This window comes from Pantherophis guttatus, chromosome 1, assembly GCF_059756535.1.
Source record: "Pantherophis guttatus breed Tessera chromosome 1, ASM5975653v1, whole genome shotgun sequence".
NCBI lineage: Eukaryota > Metazoa > Chordata > Lepidosauria > Squamata > Colubridae > Pantherophis > Pantherophis guttatus.
Window position 1 is genome coordinate 180121357 of NC_142063.1, and position 22858 is coordinate 180144214.

Sequence of the window (22858 nt, forward strand, 5' to 3'; positions counted from 1 at the left end):
TAAACAGGGCGGCCGGGCGGTTCTCTGATGATGCAATAAGAGCAGCAAAATAATTACACTTTGCTGCTTTTATCGCCACTAGGTAATTCTTAATATGAGATCTTACCAGTGTTCAGTCGGATTCAGAAAGACTGGCCCTCCAACTGCTCTCCAGGCGTCTTTTCCAGCGCTTCATCTCCCTCAGCTCCTCAGTAAACCAAGGGGCCAAATGAGACCGGCGCCGGGTCAGAGGCCGCAAAGGCACGACCCGATCCAGAGCTCCAGCGGCCACCCTATCCCAGGCGGCCACTAGGTCTCCAGTCGGGGCATGAGCCAGAGCCTCAGGTAATGGCCCAAGCTCCATCTGGAACCTGTCAGGTTCCATCAGGCGCCTGGGGCGGAACCATCTTACTGGCTCCGCCTCCCTGTGGCGAGGTGCAGCGGTTCAAAGGTCAAGGCGAAGGAGAGAGTGATCCGACCATGACAAGGGCTCGGGGACTATATCCCCTATCTCGAGATCACTCAACCACTGTCCAGAGACAAAAACCAAGTCCAGCGTGTTTCCCCCCCTGTGGGTAGGGCCATGAATTAGTTGGGTCAGGTCCATAGCTGTCATGGAAGCCATGAACTCCTGAGCCACCTCAGATGTCTCACCCACGGGTGGCAAGTTAAAATCCCCCATGACCATAAGCCTGGGAGTATCAACTGCCACCGCGGCTATAACATTGAGTAGCTCAGGCAGGGCTGCTGCCACATGGCAGGGAGCCAGGTACGTGATCAGCAAACCCATCTGTACCCCATGACCCCACTTCACAAGGAGGGACTCACATCCGGCAGTCTGAGGGACAGTGGCCTCCCTTGGCCTAAGACCTTCTTTAATGACAACCGCCACCACCCCTGCCCCTCCCTTGTGACCTCGGCTGATGGAATGCACGGAAACCTGATGGGCACATTTCAACGAGGGGACCCCCCCATTCCAGGTCCAACCAGGTCTCCGTAATACCCGCCAGTTCCGCTCCCCTCTCCTTAAATTTAAATTAACGTATGTTAATTATGGTTAGCAGTTGTTAATTTAGGGTCTTGCTAAAACTCTATATACTTAGCAAGTGCATATATCAAGTAAACCATTTAAAATATTCTCTTATTTGATAAAATTGCAAGATTACTTATTGAATGATATTATTATCAATAGACTGAAATTGGTAAATTGGCCAGTTAACACTGTAACTGATAAGAAGACTTCTGGTTGATGTTGTGGTGAGAACGGCTGGAAAATAGCAGGACCCGCGGAGCCTTGCAAAATCCAGCTGGTAACCGCTGTTAGGAGACCCTATGGGGTCATAGACACCTTGTAAGGTAGGTAAAGGAAGGAGAGACGCTTCGCTGACCATGAGGAATTCGCAATTTCCTCGTTAGGTCTGAATCAAGCTCTCCTGAATGGCAGCAGGGATGACAGCCATTTTTGGTAGTCACAAAGTTGGGACAACCGGGACTGTAAGTTTTGTGCTGTAGTGGATCATGGACAGAGCACTGAAACTGGGTGAGATAATTACCAACTTTTACTCTAAAGACCTGATTTAAGTACAAGAATTTCAAAAGAGAACTTCCAAGCCTAAGAAAGTTGTGATTAAATACATGGAGGGAAAAAAAACCCTGAAAATCAAGAGGCAAAAGAAGCCCAAGGGAAGCTTTAAAACACAGAAAGCCTGAAAAAAGCTTAAACAATTTGAAAGGTGATTTTCAGGAGAAACTGTTTATTTGTATTTCTAAACCCCCTGGATTTATCGGATAATCAGTTGTTTTTGACAGATTGTTTAACATTGGATTTGGGAACAAGAGAGCCATCTACTGGAAGAAGAGAAGTACTACAGCACTATAGCCACAGTATACTCAGTGAAACTGAACTCCATACACAAAAAGTCTAATACACAGTCTAATAGAAGTAACAACATCTGGAAGCGGCCTGACCTTGACCTTATGTTCGAAGACGACTTGGATATTTTGAGAATACTTAATAAGTTTTTTTTCCCTTTTGAAGATTTCTAAAAGGAACTAACTTGCAAATAAGTAAGTTTTATTAAAATTGGCTATTGCAGTGGTTCTCAACCTTCCTAATGCCGCGACCCTTTAATACAGTTCCTCATGTTGTGGTGACCCCCAACCAGGGGTGGGTTCTAAATTTTTTAACTACCGGTTCTGTGGACGTGGCTTATTTTGTGGGCGTGACTTGGAGGTCATATGACTGGGTGGGCGTGGCTAGCTGGTCATGTGATTGGGTAGCCATGGCTATGTGTATAGCGACTACTCAGAGGGCTGAAAAAAGTCATTTCTGACAGGTCCTCGCACTTTTGACTGGTCCTCACACTTGTGACCATCCTCACATTTATGCCCGTGCAGCTTTCTTAACAACCATGTCACTCATTTCACAACCGCTTCTTTTCACCATGGTGATAAGATAGGGCAAAAAACGTAAAATGTGAGGATAGTCGTAAATTCAAGGATTGGTCAAAAGTGCGAGGACCAGTCAAAAATAACTTTTTCAGCCTTCTGAGTAGTCCATGTGCACAAAAGGACTACCCAGAGGGCTGAAAAATGTGATTTCTGACAGGTCCTCGCACTTTTGACCGGTCTTCGCACTTATGACTGGTCATCATTTATGCCCATTGTAGCATTCTTAACAACCGTGTCACTCATTTCACAACTGCTTCTCTTCACCATGGTGACAAGATAGGGCAAAAACATAAAATGTGAGGACAGTCGTAAGTTCGAGGACTGGTCAAAAGTGCGAGGACCAGTCAGAAATAACTTTTTCAGCCCTCTGAGTAGTCCATATGCATAAAAGGATACAGCAATAGAGAGGGATGAAGGAAGGGAAGGGAAATTAGAGTAGGAGTGAGGGTAAGAGAGGGAGGAAGAGAGGAGCAGAAGAAGAAAGGAAGAGGAAGTAGGGAGGAGGAGAAGAGGGGGAGGAAGAGAAAGTAAGAAGGAAAGAAAAGAGAGAGGTGGTAGGTTTGAGGAGAAAGATTGCTGTACAATAAAAAAGATGAAAGGGAAGAAAGCCAACCCCAAACAAATATAAAGATATTAAGATAAAGAATGAATTGTTAAACTTTAAGGAATAAAAGAGAATAAATAACAATAAACAACAATAATTAGAAACACACATACAAACATACAATGTATTTTCTTTTGTAGGAAGTTAGCACCCACCCCTTTCCTGGAAGAGTGAAATATTTTAGGAAATATGAAAAAGGCAGAATATTATATTTCCCTGGGATAAGCATGTTTTGAAGCAGCTCCCATCTTCCTGCCCCCACCCTTTGTCAATGGGCCATTAAGGCCTGGGCCAGTCTATTCTACATAACAAAGATCTACCTCCTTCAGGCAGAGCCATAGTAGGAATTGCCCAAGATCCAATAAAGATAGGATTAGCTCTCTACCCATCTAGCAACAGAAACTTACCACATGTGACCTGGGAAGCACATGTGACCATCAGCCAGCAAGGCTAGCTAAGATCTCCACCCCCTGGGAGTCTGACAACCAATCAGGATACTCTTTCGTGGCCCCAAGAAATGCAGAACCAGAGAGAGCATAAAAACCCGAGGATTTACTGTATCTGCCCTTTTCTGTTCAGGAACTCAAGCCATGTGATCCTGTCCACCATTAAACCATCTTTCCAAGCAGTCTCCATGTTTCCAGTGTATTTTTCTCCACTTGGAGCAGAACCCAGAAGGATATTTCTTCCAACACAGTGTTTAGTCATTTCAATTAAATTTACAATTTCTATATTTCCTTTTTGCCATATTTATTCCTCATCTATTTTTTAAAAAAACCAGTATTACCCTTCATCCTCATCTCTAATCTTAATCAAATTCAATTTTTCCCTTCTATTCTATATTATGCCCCTTCCCATTGTCATCTATTTTTATATCCATCCTCACATTGGTTAATTATGTAATATTACAGTTGTTTAATATAAATTCAACATTTTAATATAAATCAATTAGTTATATAACTACCTTTTTTGTATATTAAGCAATATGAACATGAATATTCCAATTATTTCCAAGCAATCCAATTTCTTACAAATCAATTAATTATATTTACCAATAATAATAAACCAAATAATTTCCCCATATATTCCTCCAAACCACAACTTAACCATTTCTGCTTTCAACACAATATACAATTAATAGTTTCTCAATTATTATAATTCCCTAGTTAAATAGAGCTTTTTTTCTTTTGTGTTTTAAAATCTTGAACTCTCCTCTTTTGCCCTAAATTTCCCATTGTTTGCACCTACCTTTTTTGGTGAGGAAAAAGAAAAGAAATCTACCTGCCTAATTTTCCAACTTGCAGCAACAGCAAAGCCAACAGCCTCTTTACTTTCAGTTTTGTTTTTCAGCATAGCTAGGGGGAAAAAAATCTGCTCCAGCAAGCAGCAGAGCCTGAGCAAAACAGCTGAGAGCAACTCAGCTGAGAGTTGGGAGCCGATCTAATCAAGGGCTAATTAGCCTATGCTGAAGCTCCACGGGCCAATAAAATTACAAAAAAACACCAAACCATTTGTTAAATTGCTGGCTCCCCCACCCCTTGCCCACCACTATTTATTGGCAATAAATAGTGGTGCGGAGGGGCGGGGCAAGCCAGCAATTTAACAAACGGTTCGGCTGCACCACTGGCTATAGGGCGGCCCTTTGAAGCCCCGTGGCAAGAATTTAAACCGTTTTTTTTTTCTCTAGCCATCAGCTGGGACTCAGGAAACAGCAATAGATTGGGGGTGGGTGGGGTAAGCGAACGGCCGGCGATCCCACAGAGCAGAGAGGGAGGGTGAGTGAAGGCATGGGGGGGCGAGAGAGGGCTTTGGCGACCCCTGTGAAATGGCCGTTCGACCCCCAAAGGGGTTGCGACCCCCAGGTTGAGAACCGCTGGGCTATTGGATTATGGATCTGAAAGTTTGGAGGAATCTAGTGGATTAATTTGGATTTGGATTATTAATGTTATTTGACAGAACATTCTACGAGACAAAAGAAGAAAGGTGACAGAAGAAAAGAGAAAAGAAGGAAAGTTAAATAAGACTTTAAAATTTGGACAATTGGGAAGATACATAATTGGAAAACTATAAGGCTATAAAGATTTTTAAAGATCATAACTTTAGAGGTTTTGGAGGTATAATTATGGGATTGATGAAATCTTATTAAGCAGGAGTTTTTAAATATTGAGACATTGGAACTATAGAAATATACTGAGTAATTTTATTAAATTGTTATAAAATGGATTTACAGGGGATAATAGAGGCATATGAAAAAATATTCTTGATGTTAAAAAGTGTGCTTGAAACTATAAAGAACAATAAGGAGACAAGGGGATTGTTTAAAGACACAGAAATGAATGTAGAAGTCACTCAACAATGGGGGGGGAGAGCAAGACGATATTCAGGAAATAGATGAGAAATTAGAAGGAGATGCAAGAAGCTAAAAATAAAAAAGAGAAAGGATTAATAAGTAGGAATCAATTAGATAACTCCTTAAAAGTTCATAATAGAACAGAGAGGGGGGGAAAAGAAAAATCTCTTTTTAAAAAAAAGAAATCGTATGGATGGGTGTTCAAATAATACAGCAGAAAGAGACAAAGGGCACCCAGAAGGGAATGTTCAGTAGGCACAAATATATCAAAAAGAGCTACAAGATTCCAAGAGAGAGAGAGAAAAGGCTGACTAAAAAGTCAATAAATGATGGAATTTCAAAAAGTAGGAATCAATTAGATAACTCCTTAAAAGTTCATAATAGAACAGAGAGGGGGGGGAAAGAAAAATCTCTTTTTTAAAAAAAGAAATCGTATGGATGGGTGTTCAAATAATACAGCAGAAAGAGCAAAGGGCACCCAGAAGGGAATGTTCAGTAGGCACAAATATATCAAAAAGAGCTACAAGATTCCAAGAGAGAGAGAGAAAAGGCTGACTAAAAAGTCAATAAATGATGGAATTTCAAAAAGATTAAGAGATCATGGATAATGAGAAAATATATTAATAAAATGGAAAATATAAATAGGGAAAATAGTAGTATATATATTAACAGATAATACAACAGATAATACATTTTTAGTTTATTATAACTAAAAATAAGTTAAGCTTATAAAATGGAAATTTAGGATTAGGTAATCTAATTGTATTATCAACATTAATAGTGTGTTAAAGTATATTATGAATTTAAAATATTAAGAATTAGAAATTGTGGGGATTTTGATATATTCTCCTGGGATTGATTAAATATTGTTAATATTTCGCTTTATTAGTAATCCTACACATTTGGAATATTTCAGTTATGGTGGAATAATGAATAATTTTTAAATATGAAATATTAGTAATTTAATAGGAGATAACAATACATAGAGGGACACAGTGGCTCAGGGGCTAAGACGCTGAGCCTGTCGATGGAAAGGTCGGCAGTTCAGTGGTTCAAATCCCTAGTGCTGCATAACGGAGTGAGCCCCCATTACTTGTCCCAGCTTCTGCCAACCTAGCAGTTCGAAAGCACATTAAAAATGCAAGTAGAAAAATAGGGACCACCTTTGGTGGGAAGGTAACAGCGTTCCGTATACCTTTGCTGTTTAGTCATGCCAGCCACATGACGGAGACGTTTTCGAACAGCACTGGCTCTTCAGCTTTGAAACAGAGATGAGCACTTTATTGAAAAGCATGGGCCAAATAAGGGACAAATACTGTATGTTCTTATATTTCAAAAAATGACAAGTCAGAGCAATGTATTCTATGTAGTCTAGATGTAATTATGTTTAAGGATTGAATCAATCCCATATTTATACTAGAATTATGATATATGATTTTTATATACCGTATTTGGTTATATATAACCAACATTTATATTTGCTGATAAAGAAATAAAGGGAGACTAGTATAGATCTATTTCAAGCTATTTAGCTCTCATCAGCTAGCCATACCCTTACTCGGATTCGAACTTGGGCTGACTGCATATTAGGCAGTTGTATTAACCTCTGAGCCTATACTAGTCTCCCTTTATTTTTTTATCAGGAAATATAAATTTGGTATAAAATGGTTTGTTGTGAATGCGACTGCTTGAGGGCTCCTGGATTGGAGCTGAAAGGAGAAAGGGAAGCAGTATGCTCCCTCCCATATTGGGGTAGACCAGGTGCTTCAATGGAAAACACTGTATGTATGTTCTAAACAGAACACACCCCCATCCAATCAGAGCACAGCCAAACCCCCAACCAATCAGAACACACCTCCACCCAATCAGTTCACACCCCCACTGGCAGTTAAAAGGAAGAAACAGTTGCGATCACACATTGCTCCTAGAAGCACGAAGCCAAAAACACCAGCCTGAAGATGACGAACGAGACTTCGTCGAAACGTCGCCAAGACACTTCCAATTTTACGTGGGAGAAAACCCGAGTAACCAAAGACCTACATACAAACACCCGCGAAAACCTCAGAAAACAAATATATATATATATTTATATATATATGTGTGTGTGTGTGTGTGTGTGTGTGTGTGTGTGTGTCTTCTTAAGTTTTTGCGGGTGTGCATATGCAAAAAATTAAAATCTCGGGTGTTTTCCCGCATCATTGTAAATAAGTTGGTTAAAATATTTAAAATTCTGGTCAAAATCCCAGCTTAAAATCTTCTAAAAATCCTTACAGAGCACTCTGCAAGGTCTTTAAAACCTCAGCTAAAATCCTACCAGTGACTTTAAAAGTTTTTCTTATAGCAACGTTTCGACAGGCTCACAACCCTGTCATCTTCAGGCTCTTGTTTTATTTAGAAGCGAAGGGATCTCTGTTGCGAGATCGGAGCTGTCGCTTATCTATATTTGCTGCTGCTGACATATGCTGGTTAGCCTGTAACTCTGGGTTGTGATTGGAGGACAGCAGTTTTTCTTCCTGCTTCCTCATCCTGGCTGTTTGGCTGCGTGTTACCGGCCCAGCTTTCTCAGATTCTCTATTATTATCTGTCTGCTGTAGAGGGGAAAGGATTCTGGTAGGCATCACAGCACCTTTGATTGTTAATTGAGATCTCAGCCTGTCTTCTGGCTCGATCCTCTCTCTCTCTCCTTATTGCTAGCCACCTCTGCAGAGCGGGAAGAATTCTGACAGGCCTTGCAACACCACTGGTTGCTTGTTGGAATCTCTGCCTCTCTTCTGATGTTAACACTCGAGTTTCTCTCAGTGCAGGTCCCCAAATACTTGATAACCTAGAGGCGTCGTCCCGTCTGTTCATATTCTGTGGCCTCTTTTCAATTTCGATGGCCTCCCTGATTATTCTTTTGTTGAGATGTTCCTCTTTCGCCACTGTTCTGGTTTTATTAAAATCAATATTGTGTCCTGTGGCCTTCATGTGTTGTACGAAAGAAGAAGTTTGCTCTTCCCGCTCTGCAGAGGGTGGCTAGCAATAAGGAGAGAGAGAGGATCAAACCAGAAGACAGGCTGAGATCTCAACTAACAATCAAGGGTGCTGTGATGCCTACCAGAATCCTTTCCCCTCTACAGCAGACAGATAATAATAGAGAATCTGAGAAAGCTGGGCCGGTAACACGCAGCCAAACAGCCAGGATGAGGAAGCAGGAAGAAAAACTGCTGTCCTCCAATCACAACCCAGAGTTACAGGCTAACCAGCATACGTCAGCAGCAGCAAATATAGATAAGCGACAGCTCCGACCTCGCAACAGAGATCCCTTCGCTTCTAAATGAAACAAGAGCCTGAAGATGACAGGGTTGTGAGCCTGTCGAAACGTTGCTATAAGAAAAACTTTTAAAGTCACTGGTAGGATTTTAGCTGAGGTTTTAAAGACCTTGCAGAGTGCTCTGTAAGGATTTTTAGAAGATTTTAAGCTGGGATTTTAAGCAGAATTTTAAATATTTTAACCAACGTATTTACAATGATGCGGGAAAACACCCGAGATTTTAATTTTTTGCATACACACACACACACACACACACACACACACACACACACACACATCTGTCTTCTTAAGTTTTCGCGGGTGTGTATATGCAAAAAATTAAAATCTCAAGTGTTTTCCCATGTCATGTTAACATGACGCGGGAAAACACCCGAGATTTTAAATTTTTGCGCATATATATATATATATATATATATTCCTTTATGTTTATTTTATTTTAAATCACTATAAAAGAGGCATTGGACTTACTGTGAACGCCGTTTCTCCAGGGGCTGTGGAGTGGGTCAGGAGTGGGTCAGGAGTGGGATGATCCAGTTGGTCTGGCCAGTCATTGAGTCGAATTGTTGTGGCCACACCTCCTCGTGCCTCTGTCGCCTCCAGTTTTGTTCGACAAATCCAGATCTAAAAGACAGCATCTGCCAACAGTTAGCAAGAAGCCGTGGAAAAAATTGCAGGCAGGAGGGGCTGACCCACTCCGCAGCCCCCGGAGAAACGGCGTTCACGGTAAGTCCAACGCCTCTTCTCCCAGAAGGCTGTGGAGTGGGTCAGGAGTGGGACATACCCAAGCTCGTCAGCCCTATGGGTGGGAAGCCTGTGAACTAGGAGGCCTCGAGGCCAGGTGTACCTGTTGGAGGACTCTCCTGCCGAAAGAAGCCTCTGCAGAAGCGAAGACATCCAAATGATAGTGTTTAATAAAGGGGACAGGAGTAATCCAGGTAGCTGCCCGGCAAATTTCCTCGAGGGAGGCCTGCGTGGCCCAAGCAGCGGTGATAGCTGCACTGCGAGTTGAGTGAGCAATGACATGCCTCGGTGGAGGAATATGTGTTTCATACGCCCAGGCAATACAAGCCCGGATCCAGCGGCCAATGGTGGCCGAGGATACCTTAGATCCCAACGAGGTGGGTTGAAATGATACGAATACAGCCTCAGAACGCCTGGAAGGGGCAGTCCGCGAGATGTAGAACTTAATAGCTCTGCGGACATCCAGAGTGTGCCTTTGTGTTCCAGTGGATGAGCTGTTCTGGGACAGAAATTGGGAAGAATAACCTCCTGTTCCCGATGGAATCGGGAGTTAATTTTTGGAACAAAGGACGGCTCCAAGCGGAGGATAACTCTGTCTGTGTGTATGACACATAGGTCAGGCCAGATGGAGAGGGCTGCCAGTTCCGAAATGTGGCGGGCTGAAGTAATGGCCACCAAGAAGGCAACCTTTAGAGAAAGGTACCTGAGGCTCGATGTACGTAAAGGCTCGAATGGTGGTTTGGTGAGGGCCTTTAGTACCCATGGCAAGTCCCAGGTGGGATACCGATGGACTACAGCGGGACAGAGATTTCGGACTCCACGTAAAAACCTGTGAATGGAAGGATGACGAGACAGCAGCACTCCATCCCTAGGTCACAATACTGTGGAGAGTGCAGCAACATGGCATTTGAGTGTGTTGAATGCCAGTCCTTTACGGAAACCATCGTGGAGGAACTCCAGGACCTGCGGGACAGAAGCTGAAAGGGAATTAATCTTGCGCGCAGAGTACCAAGAGATAAATACCTTCCAGGTGATGTTGTAGAGTCTGATGGTGGACTGCTTTTTGCCCGCCTGCATGATTCGGATGACGTCCTCGGAGTAGAGCGCCTCCCTCAGGAGGAGCCCCTCAAGAGCCAGGCAGTCAGGTTGAGCCACTGGGGCTCTGGGTGGTTGACTGCCCCCTGGCTGAGAGACACCCTCTCTGGAGGAAACCGCCAAGGATGTGCTATTGAGAGGGCCACTAGGTCCGAGAACCAAGGTCTCCTTGGCCAATGAGGGGCAACGAGAATGACTTCCGCTTCCTCCGTTATTATCTTGCGTATCACTCGTGGGATTAATGCCAGGGGTGGAAACGCAAAAAGGAGCTCCGGTGGCCAGGGGCAACGGAGAGCATCCGTGTTCTCCGCTCCCGGAGATGGGTAGTGAGTGATGAAGCATGGAAGATGAGCGTTCGCTGACAAGGTGAACAGATCCACTTGAGGCTGTCCGAATCGGAGACAAATGTCTTGGAAGAGATCGGGGTGGAGACGCCACTCTGACGGTTCTACCATGGTCCGACTGAGGAAGTCCGCCTGGAGTTTGTCTTTGCCGGTGATGTGGTCTGCCCGTAGAGAGATGAGGTGAGCCTCCGCCCATCTCCTGACCTGGAGAGCTTCCTGCATCAGTGTCCTGGACCTTGTCCCTCCTTGGCGATTTACATGGGCTTTCGCTGCAACGTTGTCGGTAAGTATTAAAATATGGTGTCCCTGTATTGTCTGTTGGAAGGTCAGAAGGGCCATGTGGATTGCTCGAAGCTCCAGCAGATTGATGCTGGACTGCGTTTCCTTGGAGGACCAACGACCCTGAGCTACTTGCCCACCCAAGTGTGCTCCCCATCCTAGTAGGCTGGCATCTGTCGTAATGACGATTGGTTGATTGTCTGTGAATACGCATCCCTTTTCCAGGGCTGGGGAGAGCCACCAGTGCAATGACCAGCAAACTGACAGAGGAACCCTGACCTTGGTTTGGGAAGCAGCAGTCTTGGCTCGTTGGTGCGGTAGCAGAAACCATTGGAGGCTGCGCGCATGGAGTCAGGCCCAAGGCACGATGTTTATGCATGATGCCAGTTTCCCTAATAGTTTCGAGAGGGTGAGTTTGGTCACCATCGGCTCCAGGAGGATTTGACGGATGAGTAGCCTGAGATTGTCTCTCCTCTCATGAGAGAGGAACACCTGTCCCGCCTGGGTGTCTATTATTGCCCCGAGGTGTGTTAAGCAGGTTCGGGGTTCTAATTGGCTCTTGGGTAAGTTGACTAAGAACCCGTGTTCTCGTAGGACCTGTAAGGTCAGTTGTAGGTCGGCCTGCGCCCTTGGGAGGGTGGGGGCCTGAACTATGATATCGTTCAGGTAGGCTTGGAGCCGTACCGGGACGGACCGTAGATGCACCACCAGAGCCGCTATGACGTTTGTGAAGCTGCGCGGGGCCGATGCCAGGCCGAATGGTAGGGCATGATATTGAAAGAGTCGCCCCACGTAGCTGAACCTGAGATAACGCCGGTGGGCCGGCGAGATAGGGATGTGTAGGTAGGCATTGGAAAGGTCTATGGAGGCTAGGAAGTCTCCGGGCCTGATCCCCTCTAGGATGGACTTCAGAGTGTTCATTTTGAACCTCCTGTAGACAAGGTGGGTATTCAATGATTTTAAGTTGAGTATTGCTCTCCAGCCCCCAGAGCGTTTCGGTACCACGAATAGGATTGAGTAAAATCCCTGTCTCCATTGGTCGGGAGGAACCTCCTCCACAGCCTTGATCTCTAGGAAATGTTGAATGGCAAGCTCCATGAGCCTGCACTTGCGATGGGAGTTGGAGACAGAGCATGGTACGAAGTGGTTTGGGGGGCTGGAAAGGAATTCCAACGGAAGTCCGAATTCGATGGTGTGGAGGACCCATTGGTCGGTGGTAATATGGGCCCACCTGTCTACAAAGAGGCTCAGCCTGCCTCCTATGGGGGCATTGAGGAGTAAGTCATTTCTGACGACGGAACTGGCAGTTGCCAGTTCCACGAAATGACCGTTTAATAGAGCCGTATGACTTTGGCTTGTCCCGAAAGGAACCCCTGTCCTGTTGGCGAAAGGAGCCCTGAGAGTAAGGGCGTTGGCTAGTGCTCTCCTGAGGGAAGAAGCGGGAAAGCTGCCTACGGTAGTAGGGGGTTGCCCGGTGACCCGCCCTTCTAGTGGCGGAAGGCAAAACTTTCTTCCTATCCTTGTCCTCAACCAATAAAGGCTCGAGAGAATCACCAAACAATTTAGACCCCGTGTACGGGGCTGAAGCGAGATGCCATTTGGCTTTTAGATCGGCTGGCCATTGGCGCAGCCATAATAGGCGTCGCGAGGTGACTGATGATGCCATCGCTCGAGAGGCGTACTTGGCTGCGTTGAGCGTGGCATCGGAGGCAAATTGGGTGGCTGCAATGATTTTGTTAAGGTCCTGATGGACCCGGACCTCCTGGGTGGGTAAATGTGATTGCAGCTGTTGGAGCCATAATAGGGAGGAACGGGTGAAGAGGCCGCAGTAGCGGCCTGTATTGCCCAGGCTGAGGCCTAGTGTGCTTTCTTGAAGGACAGGTCAAATTTCCTGTCCTCAGGCATAAGGCCCTCAGATGTGTCTCCTGAGAGATAGGGGGAAGGGGAAGAAAGGGCAGCCACAGGGCCATCCACTGAAGGTACCTGTAGAATGGTAGCTACCGTAGGTTCCATATTGTAATTGCGACGGTCAGTGCTGCTGGGCGTTGGAAGAGATGCCGGATTGGACCATTGTTTTCGGACCATGTCTGTGAATAATTTGGGTGCCGGGACGAAAAGTTGTTCGGCAACTGGTTCTGAGAAGATACCATGGCCGGTTGAGGTTGAGGCAGGATCAGCAGCAGGATCCATATTGTGTAATAGCGACTTGAAGAGCCCTTGAGGAAATAGGCCCGTGAAGGCCGGAACATCCGGAGGGGCACCTTCGTCATCTGAGAGGTCAGTGTCTCTCTGTGGCTCATCCTCCAGGCTGAGATCAGCGCTGCCCCTAGATCTCGTTGGGGACCTTTCAGGGGATCCAGTGAGGCTGGCGGAAGGTGAAACTCGGGTGCGCCGTGAATGAAGGCTTTCCGAGACCACAAATGCTGAGCGGTGTTATCGTATGCCCGTTGCAATGCCATGCGAGATGGCCCTGGCAATTAAATGTTGAACCGCCTCAGGTAGATCCTGCAGGTCCAAGGGGTTAGAACTCTGTGCAGGTGATGGGTTCTGAGGGGTAATTGCACAAGCAAAGGGGTCCCCTTTTTGCTGGTCTTTGGAAGGTGGAGAATTAGTACATTGCTGATCAGTTCTCTCAGGGGACAAAGCCTGAAGAGGTCAAGGTCATCATTGGTATCCTGGTCTTGGGAGCCAGATCGGGCCGTTGCGGTGTTGACCTCATGTTCAGCTCTCTCCTTCTCGGCTTGTAAAAATTGTTGTTCCAATGCCCTTTGGCGTCGTTGGAGGTCTTTGAGCTCATTCTGTGGTTGATTAGACTTTCTGCCTGAAGCAGACTTAGAGGTGGCCTTGCAGCCAGTCTCGGCCTTGTTGTCAGATGACCGTTCCGCCATAGTGGAGCTGAGCATATGAAGGACATGGGCAATAGCCTGCACTCCTTGATGAGTAATGGGCGGCTTTCCCAGGAATCTGGGGTATGCCAGCACCAGAGGCGGCTAAAGAAAGGGGCGTGAAGATAACAGCGTTGAGGCTTGTATTGCAGAGCAGATATTTGGCCTTCGCTGAGCTCTGGAGCAACTTTTTTTTTGTCCCAGTTAAAATGGCCACTGGATGTGGAGAGGTGCAATCAAAATGGCCATCTCAAATGAATCAAAATGGCCGCCCATGAGGATCGTACTCGCAATGGCATCAAAATGGCTGCTCCAAATGCAATAATTGGCCGCCCAGTTTCACAATGCAGCAATGGCCGCCCGCAACTGTAAGAGAAAAACCCCAATAAATTGTTACCTGGGGTTGAGCTCACTCGATGTGAGGAGTGCCACTGTCTTCTCGCTCACGCTTTGGAGGAGCGCCAGTTTTAAAATGGTGGTAATGGCGCGACAATGGCGGCTGCTAGCGAAGCGATTCTGCGGCTAGCAGCTGAGGGAACGGCTGACAAAGCGATCCTGCAGCCAGTGGCTAAGGGAACAGCCAGCGCTTGTTCCGCAAGCAGCGAAGCGCTGGGAGTGCTAGCGCCGATCAGCTGTTGAACGGGTGGCTGCGGCAGCCTGAAGTGGCCAGCTGACACAGCGCAGAATTGCTTGAAATTGTAGAAATTGAGGAGAAATTGTAGAAAATAACCCTGAGTAATGGTCAGGAGTGAGAGGACTAAGAAAAAAACATCTGGTCAGATCCACGGAGTCGAATAAAACTGGAGGTGACGGAGGCACGAGGAGGCATGGCCAAAACAATTCGACTCAATGACTGGCCAGACTAACTGGATCATCCCACTCCTGACCCACTCCTGACCCACTCCGCAGCCTTCTGGGAGAATATTTAGATTTTTATATTGTATCATCATTAATGTACTTTTGTGGCAGCAATTTCTTGTTCTAAATTATTTATAAAAATGTACTAAAAGAGGTGGGGGGGATCTGCATTTAATAATGAAGAAATATATTTAAAATTAAAACAGCACAAATGAACTGCAATATATTTTTACCTTCAAAGCACATGCGGTCCTGTCCTGGAAGCTGAGCATTTGAAGCATTTGGTAACTCTAATTTTAAATCCAGAAAATATGTTTGGAGAACAGTAAGTAAAATCTTCATTGAAAAGCAGATCTAAAACTAGTTTGCTAAATTGAATGAAGTCCAAATCTAATACATGCATAACAATGATGTATTTTCAGAAATAGAAAAATGATGTCAGTGACTTGTGACTTCATTCTGTTGTATAAGTAAAAAGTTCCTTCTTCAATTGTCTCTCTTTTTTCACTGGAAGAAGTATCTATGCCAGCAGCTAAAATTTTAAGGCAACACTGTATAACTTGAATTGTGATCATTGATTTAATAAGAGAGTTAATAATATTCACGACACATTGATTCAGCAGCACTCTTAAGCCTAAATTTGATTGTAGCATTTTTCTATAAACTCTATGAAGTCTGTTGTAAAGTATATAGAGAAGGATGCAGGATGAAGATGTGAACAAATGATATAATTTAACAGAAACATTCAAAAATTTTGTCAGTTTAAGTGTATCCTACATTTAAATAAAAACTGGATTACATTAGAACTTTTTGGTGATTAAAGTAACAATAAAAACATCCCTTGTAACACTATCACAGAATTCCACCTTAATTTTAGTAAAACTATTACATGTAATTTTGTAAAGCAAGAGTAAGTTAACATTTCAGTCATGAGGCTATTCTAGTTGGTAGGGTGCAGGTACCATGCAACACATAGACGTTGCCTGTGCTCCCCTGTCTCCCAGTGAGTCTGAACAAGATTGTAGTCACTGAGATGGAGCTGAAGATTTCGCAAGATTTTGTACCCTGCTTGAACAAGAAGGAAGGAAGGAAGGAAGGAAGGAAGGAAGGAAGGAAGGAAGGAAGGAAGGAAGGAAGGAAGGAAGGAAGGAAGGAAGGAAATATATAGTTTCTTTCCAATGACCCACTGTAGATAGCTGGCTTCCTATCCTCATTTTCACAAAGAAATAATTACAGTATATGGAAACAGCAGTTCCCAGTTAGTCAGTTGATCACATTCTAGTTGCATTTTTAATAACCAAGGTCCACACTCAGACTACCATCTGATTGTCCCAATGTAAGAAGTAAACAAACTGATTTAAAACAAACATCTCACTATAATTTCAAACAATTTTCGTAAAATCAGGTATTAATCATTTAATCCTTTGACATTGATACAGTTCATAAATATTAACAATATAGAGAATAATTTGAGAAGGAGAATCAGGAAAAATTAATAACAAAATACAGGTAATCCCCAGATTATGAGCATTCCCTTAGCGAATGTTTGAAGTTACGCGATAACTGCCCCCTAGCATTTACGAACAAGTCCCGAAATTACAAATGTTGCAGCACCATGGCAGTTGTTCACTCTTATGACCAACTGCAGAGGCTCTGCAACATTTGGCCTGCCTATTCCCGCCCTCCCTCCTCCTGCGTCGGGTCTCCATAGGCACTAGGCCTGTGGATACTCACCTTGCAAAGATCTAGAGAGCCTTTGCTTTCTTGGCCTGTTTTGGTGCTTCAGGCCTTTGGTGTGTATGCAGAGAATGGAGAAGTATCACAAGTTCACACTAGATCAGTAGCACGAGAACTCACGCTATTGATCTCATGTGATCTTACGGTACTTTAGACCTCTATTCTCTGCAAACGGAGGCCTGAATGAGAGCTGCAGCAAAAGGCTTTGCAAATGGAGGGAAGGCCTGAAACATCAAAGCTTTCTCTCTGTTTGCAAAGCCTTTTACCATCTTTGCAAAAAGCCTTTGCTGCCAAGAACGGAGCCCCTGGAGGGAGTGTGTGTCACTCTGGGACTCTGTTTTCACCAGGAAAGGCCTTTCCTCAAGGCCTCTGCTGAAGAGAAGCTCTGTTTTCAAGTGCCCCATTTCCATGCAGACGAAGTTTCCAGTCTCCGTTAGGGCTACAAGTGTTTGAGCTACCCTAGGGCAGTTGGAAATGGAGCAATTCGCTCTGTTTCTAATTGCCATTTCCAACTGCCCCAGGGCCACTGAAACACTTGTAGCCCTAACGGAGACTGGAAATTCATCTGCATAGAAATGGGGCGGTTGGAAATGGAGTGAAAACCTCTGTTTTCAAGAGCCCCATTTCCACGCAGAGGAAGTTTGCAGTCTCTGTCAGGATAACAAAGGTTTGGAAACTGGAAACTTCTGGGGTGCATGGTCTCATGTGAGTTCAGGCACCCATCCGCTTTTGCAGAGAATGGGTGCCAGATATCCCGTGGGATCAGGGCACCCAGAAGGTTCCAGTCTCTGCGGGAAAAGTGGTTGCACACTAATGAGGGGCTTGGAGCAATGTGAGTTTGCTGCCTCAAAGCCTCACTTCGTGCAAACGCTTTTCCGCATGGAGCCTTGAAACCTTTGGAGGAGACTCACTGAGGCTGCCCACCGCTCCAGAAGTGGCAGGCAGGCTCAGTGATCAGAGAAGCCGATCAAGGTGTGCTCTTCCTGCTGCCCCTCTGCTCTCGCCGTTTTCCATTGCAGGCAGAGAAACAGAGATGCTGGAGAGGAGACAGATCTTCACAAGGTAAGTGACCCAATGCAGCAGGTTGTGGGGGAAGAAGCAATTGTGGGGAGCATGAGGTATTTCAGTGGGTCAGGGGAGGCTTTGGGTGGTCTGAATCAGGTGCCCGTTCCATGACTACCCCCCCATGGTGAAAGGAGGGAGTGATTGTGTTCAAGGTATGAGATTCACTCTCACGAATCTTCAGGTTGGAATGGGAAGGCTCCCTTACATTTGTAACTTGAGGAGTACCTGTATTTTCAGAAATCTGCAAGCATTTCATTTTTAAAAGAGAAGTCAACATTTTCAGTTGTCCAGCCAATCTATTCAATTCTAACAGAACTTCTGATAAATAATTAAGTAAACATAACTCCTCAGAGAGCCAATTTTCAGAGGAATCCTGATTTTTACCTACTCAAGTTACAAGGTTATATTTGGAACATACTTCCTATACACCAGGAGTTCCCAACCTCCTGGGCCGCATCACACTACCGGGCCATGGCACGTTGGAAACCAGGTTGCGCAAGCGGCAGGCCACTGTGCACCGCTTGTGCAAATGGAGTTGTATGCCCATAGAATCATCCCCTCTCCCCATACCAAGGTTGAGGACCACCAAGATTGAGGACCACTGTTATACCCCACTATAACCACTGGAGAGTGATTGGAGGGCCAGTCGCTCCGAATCTGACCGAACACTGGTGAGGTCTCATATTAAGACCTACCTAGTGGCGATAAAAGCGGCAAAATTTAATTATTTTTCCGCTCTTATCGGGTCTGCAGAGAACCACCCAGCTGCCCTGTTTAGGGTGACCCGCTCCCTCCTTCATCTGGGAGCGAGGGAAGACCCCTTGCAGGGCAGGGCTGAGGATTTTGTGCAATTCCTGCATGACGAAGTCACTCAGATTCAGGAAGGTCTGGACTCTGATTGGGTAGATCCGGATGGACTGATGGAGGGGAATCTTGAGAATGTTATATGGGAGGGGTTTGACCCTGTGACTCCTGAGGACGTGGACAGGATTCTGGGGAGGCTTAGCGCTGCCACATGTTTATTGGATCTGTGTCCCTCCTGGTTGGTGCTGGCCTCCTGGGAGGTAACACTAGGCTGGCTCCAGGGGATTATTAACGCTTCTTTGAGTGAGGGTTACTTCCCCCCCTCTTTGAAAGAGGCGGTGGTGAGGCCTCTCCTCAAGAAGCCTGCCCTGGACCTGGCTGTATTACCTAATTATCGCCCAGTCTCCAACCTTCGCTTCGTTGCGAAGGTTGTTGAGAGTGTGGTGGTGCGACAACTTCCCCAGTACCTGGATGAAGCCAATTATCTAGACCCGTTCCAGTCGGGCTTCAGGCCAGGGCACAGCACTGAAACGGCATTGGTCGCATTGGTCGATGATCTCTGGAGGGCTCGGGACAGGGGTTGCTCCTCTGTCCTGGTTCTATTAGATCTCTCAGCGGCTTTTGATATCATCGACCATGGTATCATGCTACGACGATTGGAGGGGTTGGGAGTGGGGGGCACCATATTGCGGTGGTTCTCCTCCTTCCTCTCCGACCATGTACAGTTTGTGTTGGCAGGGGGGCAGAGGTTGACCCCGAGGCGCCTTGTATGCAGGGTGCCGCAAGGGTCAGTCCTCTTGCCCCTTCTGTTCAACATTTATGTGAAGCCGCTGGGCGAGATCATCCGTGGTTTCGGGGTGAGATTCCATCAGTATGCTGATGATACTCAGCTGTACATCTCCACCCCGAACCACCCCAATGATGCCCTTGATGTGATGTCCCGGTGCCTGGAGGCCGTGCGGATCTGGATGGGGAGAAACAGGCTCAAACTCAACCTCTCCAAGACTGAGTGGCTGTGGCTTCCAGCGGCCTGGTATAGTCAGCTGGCACCATCGCTGACTATTGGGGGTGAAACCTTGGCCCCCACAAAGAGGGCTCGCAACTTGGGTGTTCTCCTGGATGCACAGCTGTCTTTGGAAGATCATATGACGGCCGTGGCCAGGGGAGCTTTTTATCGGGTTCACCTGGTACACCAGTTGCGTCCCTTTCTGGACTGGGATGCCTTGCGCACAGTCACTCATGCCCTTGTCACGTCCCGTCTGGACTACTGCAACACACTCTACATGGGGCTCCCTCTATTTCCCCAGGCGAACTTGCAGGAATGTATTCACCGGCTGAGCTCTTTGCCTTGCGAGACTCCCCCCTCTCGCAAGCCTGGCCTTCCATGTTATCGAAGGCCTACCTCGATGAAGGGCTTTGGAACCCAGAGAGGTGGCATGTCGCGAAGAGGGGATTGAGGGGTTTTTTATATAAAGTTTTAGCAAATGTCTTAAGGGGTTCCGGGGGGGGGAGGGTTGGATCAGAAGTAAGGCCGTGGGTATGGGGGATAACCCACTAAGGGGAGGGCCAGGTAAGGCTGTGGAGCACGGCATGGGGGGTGGGGGGCCCGGGGTCAAGAGGGGGGATAAAGTTCATCCAGATAAGGTTTTTACCATCAGTACTGTGGGTGGGAGGGGTAGATATGGCGGGAGCAGGGGGCCATATCGTGTTAGGGGAGCGCACGCCCGCTGTCTTCGAGCGGTGGCGCGCTCCGGCCCCCAAAGCTCCACTCGTTTTCCAGGTGGCGCAGATCCTCAGGGCCCTGGCCTCCGTCTGATGTTATGCAATGCCAGGTCTGTAGTAAATAAAGCCCCCCTCATTTGTGATCTTGTTCAGGAGGGGGGAGCGGACCTGGCAGGTATTACGGAAACCTGGTTGGGCCAGGAGGGGGGGGTCCCTCTTGTTGAAATGTGCCCACCAGGTTTCCGCGCATTCCATCAGCCGAGGTTGCAGGGTAGGGGCGGGGGGGTAGCGGTTATTATTAACAAAGGTCTGAGACCGAGGGAGGCCACTGTTCCTCAGACGGCCGGCTGTGAATCCCTCCTTGTGAAATGGGGCCACGGGGTTCAGTTGGGTGTGCTGATCACATACCTGGCTCCCTGCCATGTGGCAGCAGCCCTGCCCGAGCTACTCAGTGTCATCGCCACTTATGGTCATGGGGGATTTCAACTTGCCGTCCGTTGGTGAGGCATCTGAAGTGGCTCGGGAGTTCATGGCTTCCATGACAGCCATGGACCTGACCCAGTTAATTCATGGCCCTACCCACACGGGGGGAAACACGCTGGATCTTGTTTTTGTCTCTGGACAGTGGTTGAGTGATCTCGAGATAGGGGATATAGTCACCGAGCCCTTGTCATGGTCTGATCACTCTCTCCTTCGTCTCGACCTTCGAACCGCTACACCCCGCCGCAGGGAGGCGGAGCCGGTAAGATGGTTCCGCCCCAGGCGCCTGATGGAACCGGATAGGTTCCAGATGGAGCTTGGGCCATTCCCTGAGGATCTGGCACACGCCTCGACTGGAGACCTAGTGGCCGCCTGGGATAGGGCGGCCGCTGGAGCTCTGGATCGGGTCGTGCCTTTGCGGCCTCTGACCCGGCGCCGATCTCATTTAGCTCCTTGGTTCACTGAGGAGCTGAGGGAGTTGAAGCGCCGGAAAAGACGCCTAGAGAGTAGTTGGAGGGCCAGTCTTTCTGAATCTGACCGGACACTGGTAAGAGCCCATATTAGGAATTACCTAGTGGCGATAAAAGCAGCGAAATGTAGCTATTTTGCTGCTCTTATTACGTCATCAGATAATCGCCCGGCCGCCCTGTTTAGGGTGACCCGCTCCCTGCTCCACCAGGAAGCGCGGGAGGACCCCTTAGAAGGTAGAGCCGAGGATTTTGTTCAATATCTGTATGACAAAATCGCTCAGATTCGGGAAGATCTGGACTCCGACTGGATAGTCTCAGGGGGAGGGACTGGGGCAGGTCTTGAGAATGTTATCTGGGATGAGTTTGATCCTGTGACCCCTGAGGACGTGGACAGGATTCTGGGTAGACTGAACGCGACCACTTGTTTATTGGACCCGTGTCCCTCCTGGTTAGTGCTGGCTTCTCGGGAGGTGACACGAGGCTGGTTCCAGGGGATTATAAATGCTTCGCTGGGTGAGGGTGTCTTTCCTGCCGCCTTGAAAGAGGCGGTGGTGAGGCCTCTCCTCAAGAAGCCTTCCCTGGACCCGGCAATGTTGATAAATTATCGTCCGGTCTCCAACCTTCGTTTTGTGGCGAAGGTTGTTGAGAGTGTGGTTGCGCAACAGCTCCCCCAGCACCTGGATGAAACGACGTATCTGGATCCGTTCCAGTCGGGCTTCAGGCCCGGGTACAGCGCGGAAACGGCATCGGTCGCGTTGGTTGATGATCTCTGGAGGGCTCGGGACAGGGGGTGCTCCTCTGTCCTGGTCCTGTTAGATCTCTCAGCGGCTTTTGATACCATCGACCATGGTATCATGCTGCACCGGTTGGAAGAGTTAGGGGTGGGAGGCACTGTGTTGCGGTGGTTCTCCTCCTTTCTCTCTGACCGGTCGCAGTCTGTGTTGACAGGGGGACAGAGGTCGACCCCGAGGCCCCTCATATGTGGGGTACCGCAAGGGTCGGTCCTCTCACCTCTCCTGTTCAACATTTATGTGAAGCCGCTGGGCGAGATCATCCGTGGTTTCGGGGTGGAGTACCATCAGTACGCTGACGACACCCAGCTGTACATCTCCACCCCGGATCACCCCAACGATGCCCTTGAAGTGATGTCCCGGTGCCTGGAGGCCGTACGGATCTGGATGGGGAGGAACAGGCTCAGGCTCAACCCATCCAAGACCGAGTGGCTGTGGTTTCCGACGTCCCGATATAGCCAGTTGACGCCATCACTGACTATTGGGGGCGAATCACTGGCCCCCACGGAGAGGGCTCGCAACTTGGGCGTCCTCCTGGATTCACGGCTGTCTTTAGAAGAGCACTTGACGGCCGTGACCGGGAGGATTTTTTATCAGGTCCGCCTGATTCGCCAGTTGCGTCCCTTTCTGGATCGGGACTCATTACGCACGGTCACTCATGCCCTCGTCACCTCCCGCCTGGACTATTGTAATGCTCTCTACATGGGGCTCCCCTTGAGGAGCACCCGGAGGCTCCAACTGGCGCAGAGTGCGGCCGCGCGGGTGGTAATGGGAGCGACATGGCGCTCCCATGTAACACCTCTCCTGCGCGAGCTGCACTGGCTCCCGGTGGTCTTCCGGGTGCGCTTCAAGGTTTTGGTTACCACCTTTAAAGCGCTCCATGGCTTAGG

General features: G+C 47.4%; 1 protein-coding gene across 35 annotated transcripts in view; it reads right to left on the reverse strand.

The window, feature by feature from the left end:
- Positions 1-22858, reverse strand: part of HDAC4 (histone deacetylase 4) — a 555425-nt gene that overhangs the window by 220697 nt on the left and 311870 nt on the right. For 18 of the 35 annotated variants that reach the window (XR_015732038.1, XR_015732039.1, XM_087885399.1 and 15 more), the window contains one exon: positions 9166-9318. The exons of the other annotated variants lie outside the window; for them this stretch is intronic. Coding sequence is in view for 16 of the 18 variants with exons in the window: in XM_087885399.1 (XP_087741525.1) it covers positions 9166-9318 (153 nt within the window). In the remaining 2 variants the exon portion in view is untranslated. The remainder of the gene's footprint in view (positions 1-9165; positions 9319-22858) is intronic. 35 annotated transcript variants of the gene reach the window in all.